This window comes from Trachypithecus francoisi, unplaced genomic scaffold (assembly GCF_009764315.1).
Source record: "Trachypithecus francoisi isolate TF-2019V2 unplaced genomic scaffold, Tfra_2.0 Lachesis_group15, whole genome shotgun sequence".
Classification (NCBI taxonomy): domain Eukaryota; kingdom Metazoa; phylum Chordata; class Mammalia; order Primates; family Cercopithecidae; genus Trachypithecus; species Trachypithecus francoisi.
The window spans coordinates 110,086,647-110,106,105 of record NW_022681460.1 but is presented as its reverse complement, the minus strand read 5'-3'; the positions used below and the strand labels follow the sequence as shown (position 1 = coordinate 110,106,105).

General features: G+C 49.7%; 1 protein-coding gene across 1 annotated transcript in view; it reads left to right on the top strand.

The window, feature by feature from the left end:
• The first annotated feature begins 9,363 nt into the window (after positions 1-9,363).
• The window catches only part of SEC14L5 (SEC14 like lipid binding 5), a 64,236-nt gene continuing 54,140 nt past the window's right edge, over positions 9,364-19,459 (top strand). The window contains exons 1-2 of the mRNA XM_033235823.1: positions 9,364-9,596; positions 10,307-10,414. Coding sequence (XP_033091714.1) covers positions 10,352-10,414 — 63 coding nt within the window. The 5' untranslated portion in view covers positions 9,364-9,596; positions 10,307-10,351. The remainder of the gene's footprint in view (positions 9,597-10,306; positions 10,415-19,459) is intronic.

Genomic DNA, 19,459 nt, shown 5'->3' with positions numbered 1-19,459 from the left:
ATGGTTGTGCAACTCTGAAACTACCAAAACCAGCTGGATGGCACACTTTATTTTTAAATTTTTTTGACAGGGTCTTTCTCTTTCTCTTTTTTTTTTTTTTGAGATGGAACTTTGCTCTTGTTGCCCAGGTTGAAGTGCAGTGGCGTGATCTCGGCTTTCCGCAACCTTCACCTCCAGGGTTCAAGCGATTCTCCTGCCTCAGCCTCCTGAGTAGCTGCAGTTATAGGCATGCGTCACCATGCCTGGCTAATTTTGTATTTTTAGTAGAGACAGGGTTTCTCCATGTTGGTCAGGCTGGTCTTGAACTCCCATCCTCAGGTGGTCCGCCCGCCTCAGCCTCCCAAACTGCTGCGATTACAGGCGTGAGTCACCGCTGCCAGCCCCTGTTTTTTTATATTTATTTATTTATGTATTTATTTATTTATTTATTTTGAGACAGAGTCTCGCTGTGTTGTCCACGCTGGAGTGCAGTGGCGTGATCTCGCCTCACTGCAACTTCTGCCTCCCAGGTTCAAGCAATTCTCCTGCCTCAGCCTCCCAAGTAGCTACAGGTGCCCACCACCATGTTCTGCTAATTTTTTTTTGTATTTTTAGTAAAGATGGGGTTTCACTACGTTGGCCAGGCTTGTCTTGAACTCCCGACCTCGTGATCTGCCTGCCTCAGCCTTCCACAGTGCTGGGATTATAAGCGTGAGCCACCTCACCCGGCCTAAAAATTTTGTTGTAGAGACTGGAGCCTTACTATTTTGCCCAGGCTGGTTTTGAACTCCTGGGCTAAACTGATCCTCTCTCCTTGGCCTCTCAAAGGGCTGACATTACAGGTGTGATCCCCTGTGCCCAGCCAAGGGTCTTGCTGTACTGCTCAGGCTGGAGTGCAGTGGTGTGATCATGGCTCACTGCAGCCTGCAACCTGAGGCCTCAAACAATCCTTCTGGCTCGGCCTCTCCCAAAGTTCAGGGATGATAGAGGTGAGCCACCAGACCCAGCTGAATTGCACACTTTAAATAAATGAATTCTGTATCTCCAAAAAGCAGAGTTATCATCTTCCTATACTGTGTTGGCCACCACCTCAAGTGTCCAACGTCAAGTCTCCACCCCCTCGCCTACCCTAAAGTCCCATGGGAGATGCCCCTCCTTCTGAGCCAGCACAGTTACAAACATTTACCCGGGTCTCCTGGGGGTCCCTGTGCAATTACTTTTCCTCACGCAATTTCCATCAACCTTCAGGATAACACTACGGTTAACCCCATTAAAAAAAAGTTTCCAATGTGATTTTTTTTTTTTTTGAGATGGTGTTTCAAACTGTCACCCAAGCTGAAGTGCAGTGGCACAATCTCAGCTCATTACGACCTCTGTCTCCAGGTTCAAGCGATTCTCATATCTCAGCCTTCAAAGTAGCTGGGATTATAGGGGCCTGCCACCACGCCTGGTTAATTTTTGTATTTTTTTGTAGACAGGGTCTCGCCATATTGTCCAGGGTGGTCTCGAACTCCTGACCTCAGATGATCTGCCCACCTTGGCCTCCCAAAGTACTGATATTATAGGAGTGAGACACTGTGACTGACCTCAATGTGATTTTTTTTAAAAAGGCTAATCAGGTGAAGCAGTGGGAGTGGAGAAACCAAACCAAAACAAAACAAAGAAATCTGCAATCGGTTGTGATAATTAGTTGTAAACACCACTGCACTCAGACCAGCTCATGTGATTTTTTTTATTCAAGTAAGATATATATAAAGGCCGGGCGCGGTGGCTCACGCCTGTAATCCCAGCACTTTGGGAGGCCGAGGCGGGCGGATCACGAGGTCAGGAGATCGAGACCATCCTGGCTAACACGGTGAAACCCCATCTCTACTAAAAATACAAAAAATTAGCCGGGCGTGGTGGTGCGCGCCTGTAGTCCCAGCTACTTGAAGGCTGAGGCAGGAGAATGACATGAACCTGGGAGGCGGAGCTTGCAGTGAGCCGAGATCGTGCCACTGCACTCCAGCCTGGGCGACAAAGCGAGACTCCGTCTCAAAAAAAAAAAAAAAAAGATATATATAAAATGTTGCCCATCTTAATCATTTTTCAATGTGCAGTTCAGTGGCATTCGCATTGTTGTGTACCATCACACCACCCATCTACAGAACTCTTTTTTTTTTTTTTTTTGAGACGGAGTCTCGCTCTATCGCCCAGGCTGGAGTGCAGTGGTGCGATCTTGGCTCACTGCAAGCTCCACCTCCTGGGTTCAAGTGATTCTCCAGCCTCAGCCTCCTGAGTATCTGGGATTACAGGCGCGTGCCACCATGTCTGGCTAGTATTTGTATTTTTAGTAGAGACAGGGTTTCACTATGTTGGCCAGTCTAGTCTCAAACTCCTGACCTCGTGATCCGCCTGCCTTGGCCTCCCAAAATGCTGGGATTACAGGTGTGAGCCACCTTGCCCAGCCTCCAGAACTCTTCTCATCTTTTTTTTTTTTTTTTTACAGAGTCTCACTCTGTCACGAGGCTGGAGTGCAGTGGCGTGATCTCAGCTCACTGCAACCTCTGCCTCCTGGGTTCAAGAGATTCTCCTGCCTCAGCCTTCCGAGTAGCTGGGACTACAGGTGCATGCCACCACACCCAGCTAATTTTTGTATTTTTAGTAGAGACGGGGTTTCACCAAGTTGGCCAGGATGGTCTCGATCTCCTGACCTTGTGATCCGCCCACCTTAGCCTCCCAAAGTGCTGGGGTTACAGGCGTGAGCCACTGTGCCTGGCCCAGAACTCTTTGCATCTTCTAAACCCCAAACTCTGTGTCTGTTAATTAACTCCCCAGGCCCCTCCCTCAGCCCCTCCCCCCACCATTCTACTTTCTGTCCCTGTGGATTGGGCTTCTCTAGTGACTCAAACCTGGAATCACTCAGTTCTTGTCTGTTCAGCACAATGTCCTCCAGGTTCATCCAAGTTGTAGTGCTTGTGGGTGCTTTATTCCTCTATAACGCTGAATAATTTTCCATGTTTCCCCTACTTTTCTTTTTTTTTTTTTTTTGGCGGAGTCTTGCTCTGTTGCCCAGGCTGGAGTGCAGTGGCTGGATCTCAGCTCACTGCAAGCTCCGCCTCCCGGGTTCACGCTATTCTCCTGCCTCAGCCTCCGGAGTAGCTGGGACTACAGGCACCCGCCACCTCGCCTGGCTAGTTTTTTTGTATTTTTTATTAGAGACGGGGTTTCACCGTGTTAGCCAGGATGGTCTCGATCTCCTGACCTCGTGATCCGCCCGTCTCAGCCTCCCAAAGTGCTGGGATTACAGGCTTGAGCCACCGCGCCCAGCCTTTTTTTTTTTTTTAAGATGGAGTTTCACTCTTTCGCCCAGACTGGAGTGCAGTGGTGCCATCTCAGCTCACTGCAGCCTCCGCCTCCTGGGTTCAAGCAATTATCCTGCCTCAGCCTCCTGAGTAGCTGGGATTACAGGCGTGTGCCACCACACCAGCTAATTTTTGTATTTTAGTAGAGACGGGTTTCGCCATGTTGGCCACGTTGGTCTCGAACTCCCAACCTCAAGTGATCCACCCACCTCAGCCTCCCAAAGTGCTAGGATTACAGGCGTAAGCCACCATGCTCGGCCCATGTTACCCCATTTTAAAAGGAGGGGACATAAAAGGAGCAACAAGGCTGGGGGCTGGAAGGGTCAGAACACACATCGAGGTTAGTCTGACTCCTGTACCCACCCCAAGTGCCTGGCCACCCGACCCCTCCCACAGGGCCACCCTCCCATCCCTCAGGCCACCTTCCTCCCACTGTGTGCTGTTCTCTCCTTTGGGCTTCACGCAGCACTTGGTGCAGCGCAGAAGTCTTAGTGAAGTGAATGGACTTGGGTGCCCGGCTGGGGGTCAAGGTGGGCAGGTCCTGACTGTGCAGCCCCCTGGGTCAGACTGCCCCAGACTCAGCCTCTGCTCAGTCAAAGCTGCTCCCATGACCAGGACTGCTGCATAGAGTGGTGCAGGTTACAACCTATACACCTGTACACAACGGCCCTGCCAATCATCCTGATAGCCCTGGACATTCCCAAATCCAGGAGGCCTCTGGGCTCTGCTTCGAGAAGGGGCAAGAAACAACACAACGCAGAGGCCACGTGGGACGAATGAGATGTCCCCCAGGAAGCAGATAAGCAGATGAATGGTTTCCAGGGGCTGCGGGAAGGGAGGAAGGAGGAGTGACAGCTTCATGGGTATGAGTTTCCTTTTGGGGTGATGAAAATGTTCCAAAACTAGAAAGTGGTGCTGATTGTACGTGCATCTTGTGAATATACCAAAAGCCACAGAATTGTACACTAAGAAATGGTTGAAATGATAACTTTTGTGTTATGTGCATTTTTTTTTGAGATAGAGTCTTGCTCTGTCACCCAGGCTGGAGTGCAATGACATGATCTTGGCTCACTGCAACCTCCATCTCCCGGATTCAAGTGATTCTTCTGCCTCAGCCTTCTGAGTAGCTGGGATTATAGGATGTACCACACTAAGAAATGGTTAAAATGGTAACTTTTGTGTTATGTGCTTTTTTTTTTTTTTTTTGAGACGGAGTTTTGCTCTTGTTGCCCAGGCTGGAGTGCAATGGCGTGATCTCGGCTCACTGCAATCTCTGCCTCCAGGGTTCAAGTGATTCTCCTGCCTCAGCCTCCCCAGTAGCTGGGATTTCAGGCATGCATCACCACACCCAGCTAATTTTGTATTTTTAGTAGAGACGAGGTTTCTTCGTGTTGATCAGGCTGGTCTCGAACTCCCGACCTCAGGTGATCCACCCACCTTGGCCTCCCAAAGTGCTGGGATTACAGGCGTGAGCCATCACATCCGACTTTTTTTTTTCTTTTTTTCATTTTTTGGGATGGAGTCTCTCTCTGTTGCCCAGGCTGGAGTGCAGTGGCAATCTCAGCTCACTGCAACCTCGGCCTCCAGGGCTCAAGAGATTCTTCTGCCTCAGTCTCCCTAGTAGCTGGGGTTATAGGCATGTGCTACCACGCCTGACTAACTTTAATTTTTATTAGAGACAGGTTTTTGCCGTGTTGGCCAGGCTGGTCTTGAACTCTTGACAGGTGATCCGCCGGCCTCGGCCTCCCAAAGTGTTAGGATTACAGGTATGAGCCACTGTGCCTGGACCATTTTGTCACAATAAAATTACGCTGGGACCGTACCCCACTTGCTGCATCCTCTCCAGCTTCAGAGCCATCCCAGGGCCCCTTATGTATTCCAGGGCCCAGATCAGGGTTTGGAACCTGGGTCCTGCCACTCATAACACCCTCTTTGTTTTTTTTTTTTCTGAGATGGAGTCTTGCTCAGTAGCCCAGGCTGAAGTGCAGAGGCCCGATCTCGTCTCACTGCAAGCTCCGCCTCCCGGGTTCACACACACCATTCTCCTGCCTCAGCCTCCCAAGTAGCTGGGACTACAGGTGCCCACCACCACGCCTGGCTAATTTTTTTTTTTGATTTTTAGTGGAGACAGGGTTTCACCATGTTAGCCAGGATGGTCTCGATCTCCTGACCTCGTGATCCACCTTCCTCGGCCTCCCAAAGTGCTGGGATTACAGGCGTGAGCCACCGCACCCGACCATAACACCCTCTTTAACCCTCCTTAGTGTCACACTGAGCCATTCAACTCAGGACATTCCCAGCAGGATGCCTTCCAGGAACATCTGTCTTTGGATTGGGTCCAGAGTTTTACTCAAGCAAATGCATCACTAATGGTTGAGTATTCTCTGGCAGTGGCCCATCTGCTGAGAAGACATTCAGAGACATGCAATGGTTTCTGGGGTTCCCCAAACGTCCTCCTCATAAGGCAGCTTTGGCTGGGTCATTCTTGCAGGGCAGGTGGGAAGCAGCAGACAGAGGCTAAAGATCCTGCCCTGGGACTGAGTTCATGCCCAGCACCCCCCGGGAATCAGCCTATCCTTGTGGCACCTTCTTGTCCTGGAGCCAGGGTGCCTGGAGATCTTTTAATTCAGGGCTTGGAAATCATATGATTCCGGAGTATCAGCTGCAGCTCTGGGAGAAGAAGTCATTGGAGAACCAGAGTCCTGGGTTTGAGTTCCTTACTGGCTGTGTGGCCTTGGGCAAGTTATCCAGTCTCTCTGTACCTTAGTTTCCTTACCTGTAAAATGAGGATTAAAACAGTTTTGACTGTATATGGTTTTTGAGATGAAAGCCACGTAACAGAAAATTAATCATTTTAATATGTGCAACTCACTGGCATGTGCATTTGCAACGTTGTGCAATTACCACCTCTGTCAAGTTCCAAGACATTTTCATTGCTCTGGGATTGCTTTGAGGATTAAATGCGTTCGTGTTTGTAAAACTTTAGAATGGTGCCAGGTATAGTAAGTGCCAATGGACTGTCAATAAGTGATGAGAATAATTAGTAGAACAGTATTAATAATAGGTAACTGGGCCAGGTGTGGTGTCTCATGCCTGTAATCCCAGCACGTTTAGTGACTGAGGCAGGTGGATCACCTGAGGTTAGGAGTTCCAGATCAGCCTGGCCAACATGGTGAAACCCCGTCTCTACTAAAAACACAAAAATTAGCCTGGCACTGTGGCAGATGCCTGTAATCCCAGCTACTTGGGAGGCTGAGGCAGGAGAGTCACTTGAATCTGGGAGGCAGATGTTGTAGTGAGCCGAGATTGCAGCACCACACTTCAGCCTGGGCAACAGAGCCAGACTCCATCTCAAAAACAAACAAACAAACAAACAAACAAACCCCTAAAACAGCTGGAGTGGGTGTTGGTGGCGTTATTAATTCCCTTTGCTGGGATTGGAGGAGGAGAGAATGGGGTTCTCACTCCCCTCAAGGCCCCAGTTTCCACTTTGAGCTGTCTGTACCCATAGGACTGTCACACCTCTGTCTCCCACGCAGAGTCATTGTCCTCCCTCAATGTTGGGTGGCAGAGAGGCGGACTTAACGCCTTTCGTGGTGGTAACAGCAGCCAACGGTGTTAACATTCACTTTGCTCTGTGGCAATGCCTGGGCAGAGCTGGGCATTTCCTGGATGAGCCCGGGTTAGGAAAGTCATCCCTGGATCCCATGTCCCCCAACTACTCTCCCTTGTGATTAGTCCAGGAGCCATGGACTATCATTTGCTGCCACCTTGCGACAGGGATGGGAACTTTGTGTCCCATTTCCACCCTTGATAACCTTAGCCAAGAGTGTGCTGGGCACCTGCTGCCTGCCAGATCCTCAGCAAGATTCTTGCCAACATGCGGGCAGGTGAGTAAGTCAGCCACAGCCCCTGCCCTCAGGGAGCTCCCAGTCTCCTGAAAGAGACCACCAGGAACCCACAGATAGATAAAACGAATAAATGCAATGATTAGAATGTGATGCAGGCTAGGAAGGAAAGAAGTGGTTTTCACAGGGTCCAATGACATGTTTGAAATATACCAGAGGTTGTCCGTCTCCCTGGCCATCTCTGACTTTCCCTGCACGAAGGGATGAATTCACCCCACGCCGGCACATAGTAGGTGCTCAGTCATTGTTGAATGAGTGAATACATGGATAGCAGTGCTGTCCAGAGCCAGCTTCTTGGCTCTTGTAGGCTAAACAGATGAGGAGTGGCAAGGCAGGACTTCTGGGAGCAGGGTTGGTCCCCCGGGAGTCCTGGGAGGGCTGGAAGGGGTTAAGTGTGAGTTAAAATGAGGGTGATGGGCAAATGTCACTCTCCCAAGGGAGGCTCCCTTACTCCCTGTTTGTTTGTTTATTTATTTAGATAGAGAGTCTTGCTTTGTTGCCCAGGCTGGAGTGCAGTGGCCAGGTAACACCTCACTGCAGCTTCAAACTTCTGGGCTCAAGGGATCCTCTCGCCTCAGCCTCTTGAGTAGCTGGGACCACAGGCACGTGCCAACAGTGCCTGGCTTTTTTTTTTTTTTTTTTTTTTTTTGCGACGTAGTTTAGTTCTTCTTGCCCAGGCTGGAGTGCAGTGACATAATCTCGGCTCAGTGCAACCTCTGCTTCCTGGGTTAAGAGATCCTCCTGCCTCAGCCTCTCGAGTAGCTGGGATTACAGGCATACGCCACCATGCCCGGCTAATTTTGTATTTTTAGTAGAGACCGAGTTTCCCCATGTTGGCCATGCTGGTCTCAAACTCCTGACCTCAGGTGATCCGCCCGCCTTGGCCTCTCAATGTGTTGCGATTACAGGCGTGAGCCACCGCGCCCGGCCTAATTAAAAAAAAAAAAATTGGGCCGGGCGCGGTGGCTCAAGCCTGTAATCCCAGCACTTTGGGAGGCCGAGACGGGCGGATCACGAGGTCAGGAGATCGAGACCATCCTGGCTAACACGGTGAAACCCCGTCTCTACTAAAAAATACAAAAAACTAGCCGGACGAGGTGGCGGGCGCTTGTAGTCCCAGCTACTTGGGAGGCTGAGGCAGGAGCATGGTGTAAACCCGGGAGGCGAAGCTTGCAGTGAGCCGAGATCCGGCCACTGCACTCCAGTCTGGGCGACAGAGCGAGACTCCGTCTCAAAAAAAAAAAAAAAGAAAAAAAAAAGAAAAAGAAAAAAGAAATAGGGTCTTGCTATGTTACCCAGGTTGGTCTCCAACTCCTGGGCTCAAGCGATCCTCCCGCTTCGGCCTCCTAAAGTGTTCGGATTACAGGCATGAGACATCGTGCCTGGCCTCTTACCTGTTTATAATTGTCCTTTCTCTCCGCTGGCTCCTTGAGCCCCTTTCCTGCTTGTTTTTCTCTCATTAGAATTTTTCACTACCTCACACATCATATATTTGTCTTATTTATTGAGTGTCTGTCTCCCCACCGTAGTGTAAACTCCACGAGAGCAGGGATTCGTGCGTGTGGCTCACCGGCGGCTGTCCAGCCCCTGGACAGACCTGCTGACCCCCAGCAGGCGCTCTGTGAAGGTGTGCAGAGTGGGTGAAAGTGCATGCGCGGGGCTTGGGGTGGGGACAGGTGGAGGAGCCGGTCAAACCCAAGTGCAGCGGTACAAGGGCGAGGTCAATTTGAGCAAGAAAAGACGTAAACTGTGCTCATTTACAAATGTAAACAGTACTAAGAGGGGCGGGTCGGCCCGGATGCAGGGTCCGCTTGGGGGCAGAGCTAGATTAGAATGGGGTCTTCCTACGGCCGGATCATTCCCGAGGCTGAGGCCCTTGGGGGCGGGGACTTCCTGAGGTGTGACCAATCTGGAGAAATGACTGAGCTGAGGGCGTGGTCAAGCAAGATACATGTAAAATAAGGGGCGGGGCTATAACCGGTTGGGGGGGAGTTAGTCTGGGGCGGAGCAGAGTGGGGAGGGACCAGTTAGGGGGCAGGGCCAACCTGGGCGGGGCCACGGCCAGGGACGTGGGCGGGGCCAGGGTAGGGGCGGGGCCAGGCCAGGATCTCCGCTGTCCCGGGTCCTGGAGAGCTCTCGGCTCGGCAGGTCTTTCTCCCGCCCCTCCGGCCTTGCACGGCTGTCCTGGCCGCAGGGTGTTCAAGGCGGGACGCCCCAGGCTAGGGAGCCGCGATCGGGCCCCGCCTCAGGCGCTGCGCTCCGGGCCAGGCGGCCGCGGGAGCCCGTAAGCGCTCAGCTCCCGAGCCGGGAGGGCTTCCAAGGCACTTGCCCTAGACGGCGTTCCCGAAGGCTCCCGAGGGCAAGGGTGAGCAAAGCTGCGGGGACCTGTGTGTGCATGCATGTGTGAGTGCCTCTACGTGTGTGTACGTGTGTGGGCATGTGCGCCCGAGTGTGCGTGCGTGTGTGCACGTCTGTGCACACCAGGGGAATTGTGTGTGTGGAGTTGGGCAGGTGCGTGTTTCAGGGAGCTGGATGTGTGTGCAAAGTTGGAGGCGTATGCAAAAGCAGTCCCGTGTGGGAGGGAAACCTGCATGTGTGCATGTGTGTGGCAGAGACAGTGCCTGTGAAATGTGGTGAACGCTGTGTGTGTATGTCAGGGTGTCTGGGAGGAAAATGGGAGGGCAGGTGCAAGGAGACTTGGGGGTGGGCGACTGTGGCAAGCTGCGGGGTGCATGCGTGAAGAGAACCGTGGGAGTGTAAGAATTGCAAACGTGTGTGTGTCTGTGTGGGTGGCAGTGAGGCTTTTGGGGGCCCTCAGTGTGAAGTAGTGGGGGTAGAGGAATGTTTGGGGGTGCTGACTGCTCTTGGAAGGCTGAGCGTGGTCTGGGACCATGGCTAATGATAGGGAAGCTGTTGGGGCTTGGCCTGGAGTAATTTGGGGGTCATCTCAGCCTTCTCACTTTGAAGGCTGGGGAGCTGTGTGGGTGGGGTCAGGGGCTGCCCCTTACACTTGGTGGGTGGTGTCCCTGCTTCCCGAGGTGGGACCTGCGACCTACCAATTACCCCTCGCCCCAGGCTCCGTGCACACCTAGTGACTTCTGTTGGTGCTCCAGCGTGAACATGGTGCAGAGATACCAGTCTCCTGTCCGAGTCTACAAGTACCCATTTGAGCTGGTCATGGCGGTGAGTGACTCCTGATTCTTGGGCCCCCCGTGTGACAGTTGGAGGGTCTTGAGATCAGCTATGTCGAGAGGAAGATGGACCTCCTTAGACTCCCAGATCAGAAGGAATTAGTGAGCTACTCAGCTGACCCAGTGGGTTTAACTTCTAACCAGTGACCTCTCTGTCCGACCATCCTATCCTCGGCCCAGTGACCAAAACACAAAGTCTTTCTTCCTTCTCCTTGTTGAAGCTGACCTGCTCCCTTACTTTAGATTCTCCTGATAGAAAACAAAGGTATCAGGGGCCAAGCCACTGCCATCGTTTCGTATAATGGCATATCACAGTGATAAATGGAATGGTGGTGATAATGACAGCAGCTGTTCATTGAATGTTTACAGCACTGTCTTCACAGATGATGTTTCTTCCAATTCCCAATAGCTGTTATTATTCCCATTTAACCTCCTTGAAACTGAGGCTTTGACAGGTGAAGAGATGACACCAAGTTCTGTATCTAGGAAGAGGTGGAGTCAGGGCTCAGATCCCCATAGAGGAGACTCTAGAACCTCACATTTAACTACAGAGACCTCCTGCTCACAGACCCCCTTCCCTCCCCTTCAACGAAGCTGATACAGGGAGGAGAGAGAGAATGAGTGGGTAGGTTTGCTTTGTGATGTACTCTGTATTGTGCAGCAAGTCAGTTGGAGGCCTAGAATTGGCTGCCAGATCCTTGGCCCCCTGGATCACTGGTCTTTGCATCCTGGGGGCAGAAGCTGGAGGTAGGTGGATGTGGAATTCCTTCTTGGCTCCATCCCTCTGCCTCTCAGCACTTCACTTCCCTGCTCAGTAACACAGGGACAATGCTATGAGGTTGCCAGGAGGAGTAAATGAGATAATTCTTGGTGCTCCTGGCTGTGTGACGGGCACACAGAAGGAGCTCATGAAATATGCTGTCCCTGTTATTACACCGAAGTCTTATAAATTAATGTATTGAAAGTGTAAGAAACATTAGCATCTACCCCCCTCTGTCCCACCCCAGCACTGACTGCTTAACCCCAGCCTTCTATCCAGGGACTTTCACATCTCTTGGTGGCTGTGTGTGTCTGTGTGTCCAGTCTTGTCTTATTGTATGGATCTACATGCATGTAAGTTTATTGTCACACAGAGGATTTAAAAGCATCACTGAAATCATCCACATACGTTGTGCTGTTACAGGCAGATGGTTTTAGGACAATGAAGAGGCAGGAGCTGGCTTAGGGTCATATTCTAGCTCCCCGATTGACTAGCTGAGTGACTGTGGGGCAAGTTGCTTCACCTCCATGAGCCTCCACCCCCCATCACCAAAATGGGAATCTCCTGGGTTCCAAATCCTGGTGTCATGCTGTGGGTTGAATCAATGCATATAAAGCTCCCAGTACAGGGCTGGCGCACATCAAATGCTCACTGAGATCCAGCTATGATCGTTACTGGTTTTGCCTGTGGCTGTGTGACTTTGCTTCTGTGTAATGGAAGTGGAACACCAGGGGATGGTGAAGAGATTCCGGGATGTGAATTCAGATGCTTTAGGGTTCCGCTGTGCTCTGCCATGCTCTGGTAATATGTGTTTAGAAAGTTGCTGAACTTAGGCCGGGCGCAGTGGCTCACGCCTGTAATCCCAGCACTTTGGGAGGCCGTGGCAGGTGGATTACAAGGTCAGGAGATCGATACCATCCTGTCCAACACGATGAAAACCCAACTCTACTAAAAATCCAAAAAACAAAATTAGCCGAGCATAGTGGCGGGCACCTGTAGTCCCAGCTACTTGCGAGGCTGAGGCAGAAGAATGGTGTGAATCCAGGATGTGGAGGTTGCAGAGAGCCAAGATTGCTCCGTGGCACTCCAGCATGGGTGACAGAGCAAGACTCTGTCTCAACAACAACAACAACAAAAGTTGCTGAACTTTTCTGAGCCCCATTTTCTTGTATTTTTTCGAGACTGAGTAACACTCTCTTGCCCAGACTGGAGTGCAGTGGCGCTATCTTGGCTCACTGCAACCTCCACCTCCCAGGTTCAAGCCATTCTCGTGCCTCAGCCTCCTGAATAGCTGATATTACAGATGCACACCACCATGCCCGGCTAATTTTTGTATTTTTAGTAGAGACAGGGTTTCATCATGTTGGCCAGGCTGGTGTTGAACTCCTGACCTCAAGTGATCCACCTGCCTTGGCCTCCCAAAGTGCTGGGATTAAAGGTGTGACCCACTGCACCTGGCCCCCATTCATATAGCCTTAAGTGCTACATTCATGGGCATGGCTTCTTTTCTTTTTCTTTTTCTTTTTTTTTTTTTTATTATACTTTAAGTTCTAGGGTACATGTGCACAAAGCGCAGGTTTGTTATGTATGTATACATGTGCCATGTTGGTGTGCTGCACCTGTTACCTCATCATTTATATTAGAAATATCTCCTAATGCTATCCCTCCCCCCTCCCTCCACCACACGACAGGCCCCAGTGTGTGATGTTCGCCACCCTGTGTCCAAGTGATCTCATTGTTCAATTCCCACCTATGAGTGAGAACACGTGGTGTTTGGTTTTCTGACCTTGCGATAGTTTGCTCAGAATGAGGGTTTCTAGCTTCATCCATGTCGCTACAAAGGACATGAACTCATCCTTTTTATGGCTGCATAGTATTCCATGGTGTATATGTGCCACATTTTTTTAATCCAGTCTGTCACTGATGGACATTTGGGTTGGTTCCAAGTCTTTGCTACTGTGAATAGTGCCACAATAAACATATGTGTGCGTGTGTCTTTATAGCAGCATGATTGGGTATAGGACATGGCTTATTTTCAAGTATTTTCAAGTGCAATGATTGTAAATACTTTTGAGAACCCTAAACATGACAAATGAAGTTGGCATTTATTAAGCAAATGCAGTCGATGGTTTTTCATCCTATAGTTAATGTGTCTCACCTTCGTGGCAGAGAACCATAGGTCCCCGGACTGTCAGAGAAGGGTAGGGACAGTTTCTCTCTTCTTATGAATGAATGAACAAGTGCTTGGGTCTTAGAACACGTGAGCTGCCAGAACCTTAAACTAAGAGTGATTATTTATGTTTATCGACCACTTATTGTCACTTGGTAGGACTGGACCCTGTGCGAGGCAAACAGACACACACACACACAATCACTTTTCATCTGCATGACAACCTTATGAGGTGCATATATTCATCCCCATTTCACAAATAAAGAAAATGGGGGCTGGGCACTTATTCGTAGAGTAAGACAGGACTGGACACACCATCCTGCACTCGAGCCTGGGCAACAGAGCAAGACTCTGTCTCAAAAAAAAAAAAAAGAAAAAGAAAACAAAACAACAGAAAAACTATATGAATAGCACTAGTAATGTATTTGCATTGCCTTTGTTGGGTGTATTAAACATATTTTGTAAGCTTCATGTTCCATGAATGAAGGCAGAGCTCCATTTACTCCCTTCACGATTGAGTTTCTAGGTACTGACACCTGTGGGTAGAGTGAAAAAAAGGCTTTCAAATCTTTATTATCTGGGGCAGGGTAAGGTGGCTCATGCCTGTAATCCCAACACTTTGGGGAGTCAAGAAGGGCAGACCACCTGAAGTCAGGAGTTCAAGACCAGCTTGGCCAACGTGGTGAAACCTCATCTCTACTAAAAATACAAAAATTAGCTGGGCACAGTGGCCAGCACCTGTAGTCCCAGCTATACGGGAGGCTGAGACAAGAGAATCGCTTAAACCCAGGAGGTGGAGGTTGCAGGGAGCTGAGATCGTTCCATTGCACTCCAGCCTGGAGGAAGAGTGAAACTCCGTCTCAAAAAAAAAAAAAACTTATCTGTACGTGCCTTAATTTAAGTCATTTGTATTTTTCCAAGGGACTGCCACAACCGTGTCATTCTATCTTCCATACAGTCCTTTTCTGTGAAATGTTCCCAAGCCACAGCAACACTGCCAACAAAGCCACTTTGCCGACTGTTTACAAAACATTATTGTCCCCAAAATAGCTGCATAACTCAACATAACTTGCACACTGTGGAGGCACAAAAGGGGTTTTCTATACTTAATGTTTGTCTTTGTTTCTCAGTTAAACACTTGCCCTCAGTTTGGGTCAGATGCCGGGGAAGTTTCAGATGAACTCAGCTGTTTTCACTGCATCCGAGTGACCAGAAAAGCTGGCCTTTCAGTTTTTCTGTTTAACAAAACTGACTTCAGAATCAAAATGCCCCTGGCTTCTTCAAAATCCACTGACAATGACACAGATGACTGAAACTGGGCTCGAGTAATTGATTACGAAATTGTGCTTTGAGGTAACCTTTCTAGACCTGGCTATAAAACTTTTTTTAAAGTAATACTCTCACTTCAAAAATCTGTCTAGTCAGATACATGGAGATTTCTCTCCAAATCTCTTCCCACGAATTTTGCTTCTAAAGGGAAGGATTCTAGGGGATCTTTCTTTCCCCCAGCTTTTTTTTTTAAGACAGAGTCTCACTCACTCTGTCATCCAGGTTGGAGTTCAGTGGCATGATCTTGGCTGACTGCAACCTCCGCCTTCTGGGTTCAAGCGATTCTCTTGCCTCAGCCTCCTGAGTAGCTGGGATTACAGGCGTGCACTACCCCACTCGACTAATTTTTGTATTTTTAGTAGAGACGGGGTTTCACCATGTTGGCTAGGCTGGTCTTGAACTCCTGACCTCAAGTAATCCATCCACCGTGGCCTCCCAAAGTGTGGGATTACAGGCATGAGCCACCGTGCCCAGCCTTTTACTCCCTTTTTTCTTTATTTTTGAGACAGGGTCTTGCCCTGTTGCCCAGGTTGGAGTGCAGTGATGCAATCATGGGTCACTGCAGCCTTGAACTCCTGGGCTCAAGCCATCCTCTTGCCTTAGCCTCCAGAGTACAGCCTTAGCTGGGAGTACAAGCATGCGCCACCATGCCCAGCTAGTTTTTAGATTCTAATATATTAAAATTTATATATACATTTATAGAAATGAGGTCTCACTATATTGCCCAGCCTGGTCTTGAACTCCTGGGCTCAAGTGATCCTCCCACCTTGGCCTCCCAAAGTACTGGGATTACAGGCATGAGCCACTGCGCCCAGCCTTCCTTTCTTTCTTGATAGCATTCTATATCATTGGGTTCAAAACAATAAGCTTTCATTGTCTTGGTAAACAGAGAAAAACAATTAAGACAACGGAGGCAGCTGGAGTATCCAGTGTTGGAGAGGGTCTGTCAGTCCTTTGAATGCCGAGGTCCCAGAAGGTGTGTGGGGTGGTGGTGTCTTTGTGGAGGTCCTTGCACAGAGGACACAAAGGCTTAGGGTATGGGGTCAGGTAGCCTGAGTCCTGAAGACCATACTCTGCCCAGCCCATTGTGAATTGAGTCTAGGTTATTTGTCTCTTTTCCCAAGTGGGTGGTAAAGAACCAGGGCCAGGTGTGGTGGCTCATGCCTCTAATCCCAGCACTTTGGGAGGCCAAGGCAGGCGTATCGTGAGTTCTGGAAATCAAGACCATCCTGGCCAACATGGAGAAACCTCCCCTCTACTAAAAATACAAAATTACCCAGGTGTGGTGGCACATGCCAGTAATCCCAGCTAGTCTGGAGGCTGAGGCAGGAGAATTGCTTGAACCTGGGAGACAGGTTGCAGTGAGCTGAGATCATGCCATTGTACTCCAGCCTGGGTGACAGAGTGAGACTCCATCTCAAAAATAAATAAATAAATAATAAATAAATAAATAAATAAATAAATAACGAACCAGACCCACAGGCGCTATCTCTGCTCCAGGCCTCAGCACATTCCCCAATTCTTCTTCTTCACTCCTGACCTCAGGTGATCCGCCCACTTCGGCCTCCCAAAGTGCTGGATTACAGGCGTGTTTTTTTTTTTTTTTTTTTTTTTGAGACGGAGTCTCGCTCTGTCGCCCAGGCTGGAGTGCAGTGGTGCGATCTCGGCTCACTGCAAGCCCCGCCTCCCAGGTTCACGCCATTCTCCTGCCTCAGCCTCCAGAGTAGCGGGGACTACAGGCGCCCGCCACCACGCCCGGCTAATTTTTTGTATTTTTAGTAGAGACAGGGTTTCACTGTGTTAGCCAGGATGGTCTCGATCTCCTGACCTCGTGATCCGCTCACCTCAGCCTCCCAAAGTGCTGGGATTACAGGCGTGAACCACTGCGCCCGGCCTTTTTTTTTTCCTTGAGACGGAGTCTCTCTGTTGCCCAGATTGGAGTACAGTGGCGCGATCTCGACTCACTGCAAGCTCCGCCTCCCAGGTTCACGCCATTCTCCTGTCTCAGCCTCCCGAGTAGCTGGGACTACAGGACTCCCTACCACGCCCGGCTCATTTTTTGTATTTTTAGTAGAGACGGGATTTCACCGTGTTAGCCAGGATGATCTTGATCTCCTGACCTTGTGATCCACCCTCCTCTGCCTCCCAAAGTGCTGGGATTACAGGCCTGAGCCACCGCGCCCGGCCTACTTCTTTTCACTATACGGGGTCTCACTGTCACCCAGGCTGGGGTGCAGTGGCATGATATTGGCTCACTGCACCCTTTGTCTCCTAGGCTGAAGAGATTCTCCTGTCTCAGCCTTCCTAGTAGCTGGGATTACAGGTGCCCACCACCACGCCTGGCTAATGTTTGTATTTTTAGTAGAGATGGGGTTTCACCATGTTGGTCAGGCTGGTCTCGAACTCCTGGCCCCAAGTGATCTGCCCACCTTGGCCTCCCAAAGTGCTAGGATTACAGGTGTGAGCCACTGCGCCTGACCACCATAATATTTTTTTTAAAACTACCTCATTGAGGTGTGATTGACACATAAAAAGCTATATATCTTTAACATACACATCTTGAATGTGTCTGGCGATAAGAAGACACCTGAGTGTACAATGTTTTTAAGGTTCACCCACATCTTAGCATGTATAGATTCTGCCTTTGTTTTTACGGCTAAATAAATATTTCACTGTATATGAATAGACCACATTTTCTTTATCATTCATTAGTTGATGGATATTTAAGTTGTTTTCAATTTGGGGGGACTATTATGAATAGTGCTGTTATAAATATTTATGCTCAAGTTTTTGTAGGAACATATTCTTTCCAAAGAAATCTCTGTTGTTAATGGTGCTGGTTATTCAATGGGTTTTTGAAGATTCTGTTTTACATTTTATTTACGGCCAGTTGTGGTGGCTCACACCTGTAATGCCAGCATTTTAGGAAGCTGAAGCAGGAGGATTGCTTGAGCTGAGGAGTTCGAGACCAGCCTGGGCAACATAGGGAGACCCCCCCATCTCTACAAAAAATAAAATAATTAGCTGGGTGTGGTGGTGCACACCTGCAGTCCCAGGTACTTGGGAAACTGAGGCAGGAGGATCACTTGAGCCCAGGAGATTGAGGCTGCAGTGAGCTGTGATGGTGCTACTGTACTCCAGCCTGGGCAACAGAGTGAGACCGTGCCTGAAAAAATAAAATTTAAAAAATACTTTAAAAATGTTAAAAAAGTTATTTAAACTCATACACAGCACTGAAGTTCCAGTCTCTGTTCTTTTTTGTTTTGTTTTGTTTTGTTTTTTGAGACGGAGTCTTGCTCTGTCACCCCAGCTGGAGTGCATGGCATGGTCTCAGCTCACTGCAACCTCCACCTCCCGGGTTCAAATGATTCTCCTGCCTCAGCCTCCTGAGTAGCTGGGACTACAGGTGCCCGCCACCATGCCTAGCTAAATTTTTGTATTTTTAGTAGAGATGGGGTTTCATCATGTTGGCCAGGCTGGTCTTGAACTCCTGACCTCAGGTAATCCACCTGATTCAGTGTCCAAAAGTGCTGGTATTACAGGCATGAGCAACCGTGCCCGGCCCCAGACACTGCTCTGAGTCTATTCACTTATTAAGTCCTCATAGCCACCCCATGAGATGAGTTCTGTGGGTAGCCCATTCGACAGAGGAGGACACTAAGGAGAGGCTTATCCAAAGCTCCAAAGCAAACATGTAGCAGGCGGGGACTCAACTTCAGGCAGTTCAGTCCCAGAATTTATACCGCAACTACGAGCTCTACCATTTTTCAGAGCTGGATGGAGGATCTGAAGTTACTGGGGTGGCATCTGGGCCAAGTGCGTGGTCCCAGCAGAAGCAGTTACCATCAGGATGCCTTTACCCCTTCAGGACCCTGCAAAGGAGAACACAGCCCAAGCCCACAGACCCTGGCCCCTGGCACACCAGCCAAGCCCAGGAGTGTTTACTCAACACTATCTGTGGCCAGCCCTTTGGGCCAGCTCAGAGACAGGTCAATTATAGCAGCCTGACCTGTAGCAGAAGAGGAAACTGAGGCTCAGCAAGGTCCAGGAGACTGTCCCTCAGTGACCAGTGTTTATAGTCCCACAGAGCCACAAACCGGGTGACTTTAGAATAACATAAGGTCGTTGCCTCTCTGTTCTGGAGGCCGGAAGCCTGAATTCAAGGTGTGGGCAGGCCCACACTCTCTCTCTCTAGAAGGGGATCTGCTCCTGGCCTCTCTCCCAGCCTCGGATAGTTCCTTGACTTGGGTCAGCAGAACTCCAGTCTTCACATGGTGACCAGCTGTGTCCAGATTCCCCTTGTTTATAAGGACACCAGTCATACTGAATTTACACGGACACTCCCATGGCCTTGCTTTAACTTGATTTCTTGTAAAGACCCTATTTCCAAATAAGGTCACGCTCACAGGTACCCGGGCTTAGGACTTCAACATATCTATTTTAGGGGATACAGTTGACAGCTGGGATTTGAACTCAGGGAATCTGACCCCACAGCCAGAGCTCACAGCCAGACTTTCCGGATTCTGGCTCTGACTTTCGTGTTTTTTTTTTTGACAGAGTGTTGCTCTCTTGCCCAGGCTGGAGTAGAGTGGCTCTATCTTGGCTCATTGATGCCTCCACCTCCCAGGGTCAAGCGATTCTCCCAACTCAGCCTCCTGAGTAGCTGGGATTACAGGTGCCCGCCACCATGCCCGACTAATTTTTGTATTTTTAGTAGAGACGGGGTTTCACCGTGTTGACCAGGCTGGTCTTCAACTCCTGACCTCAAGTGACCCCTT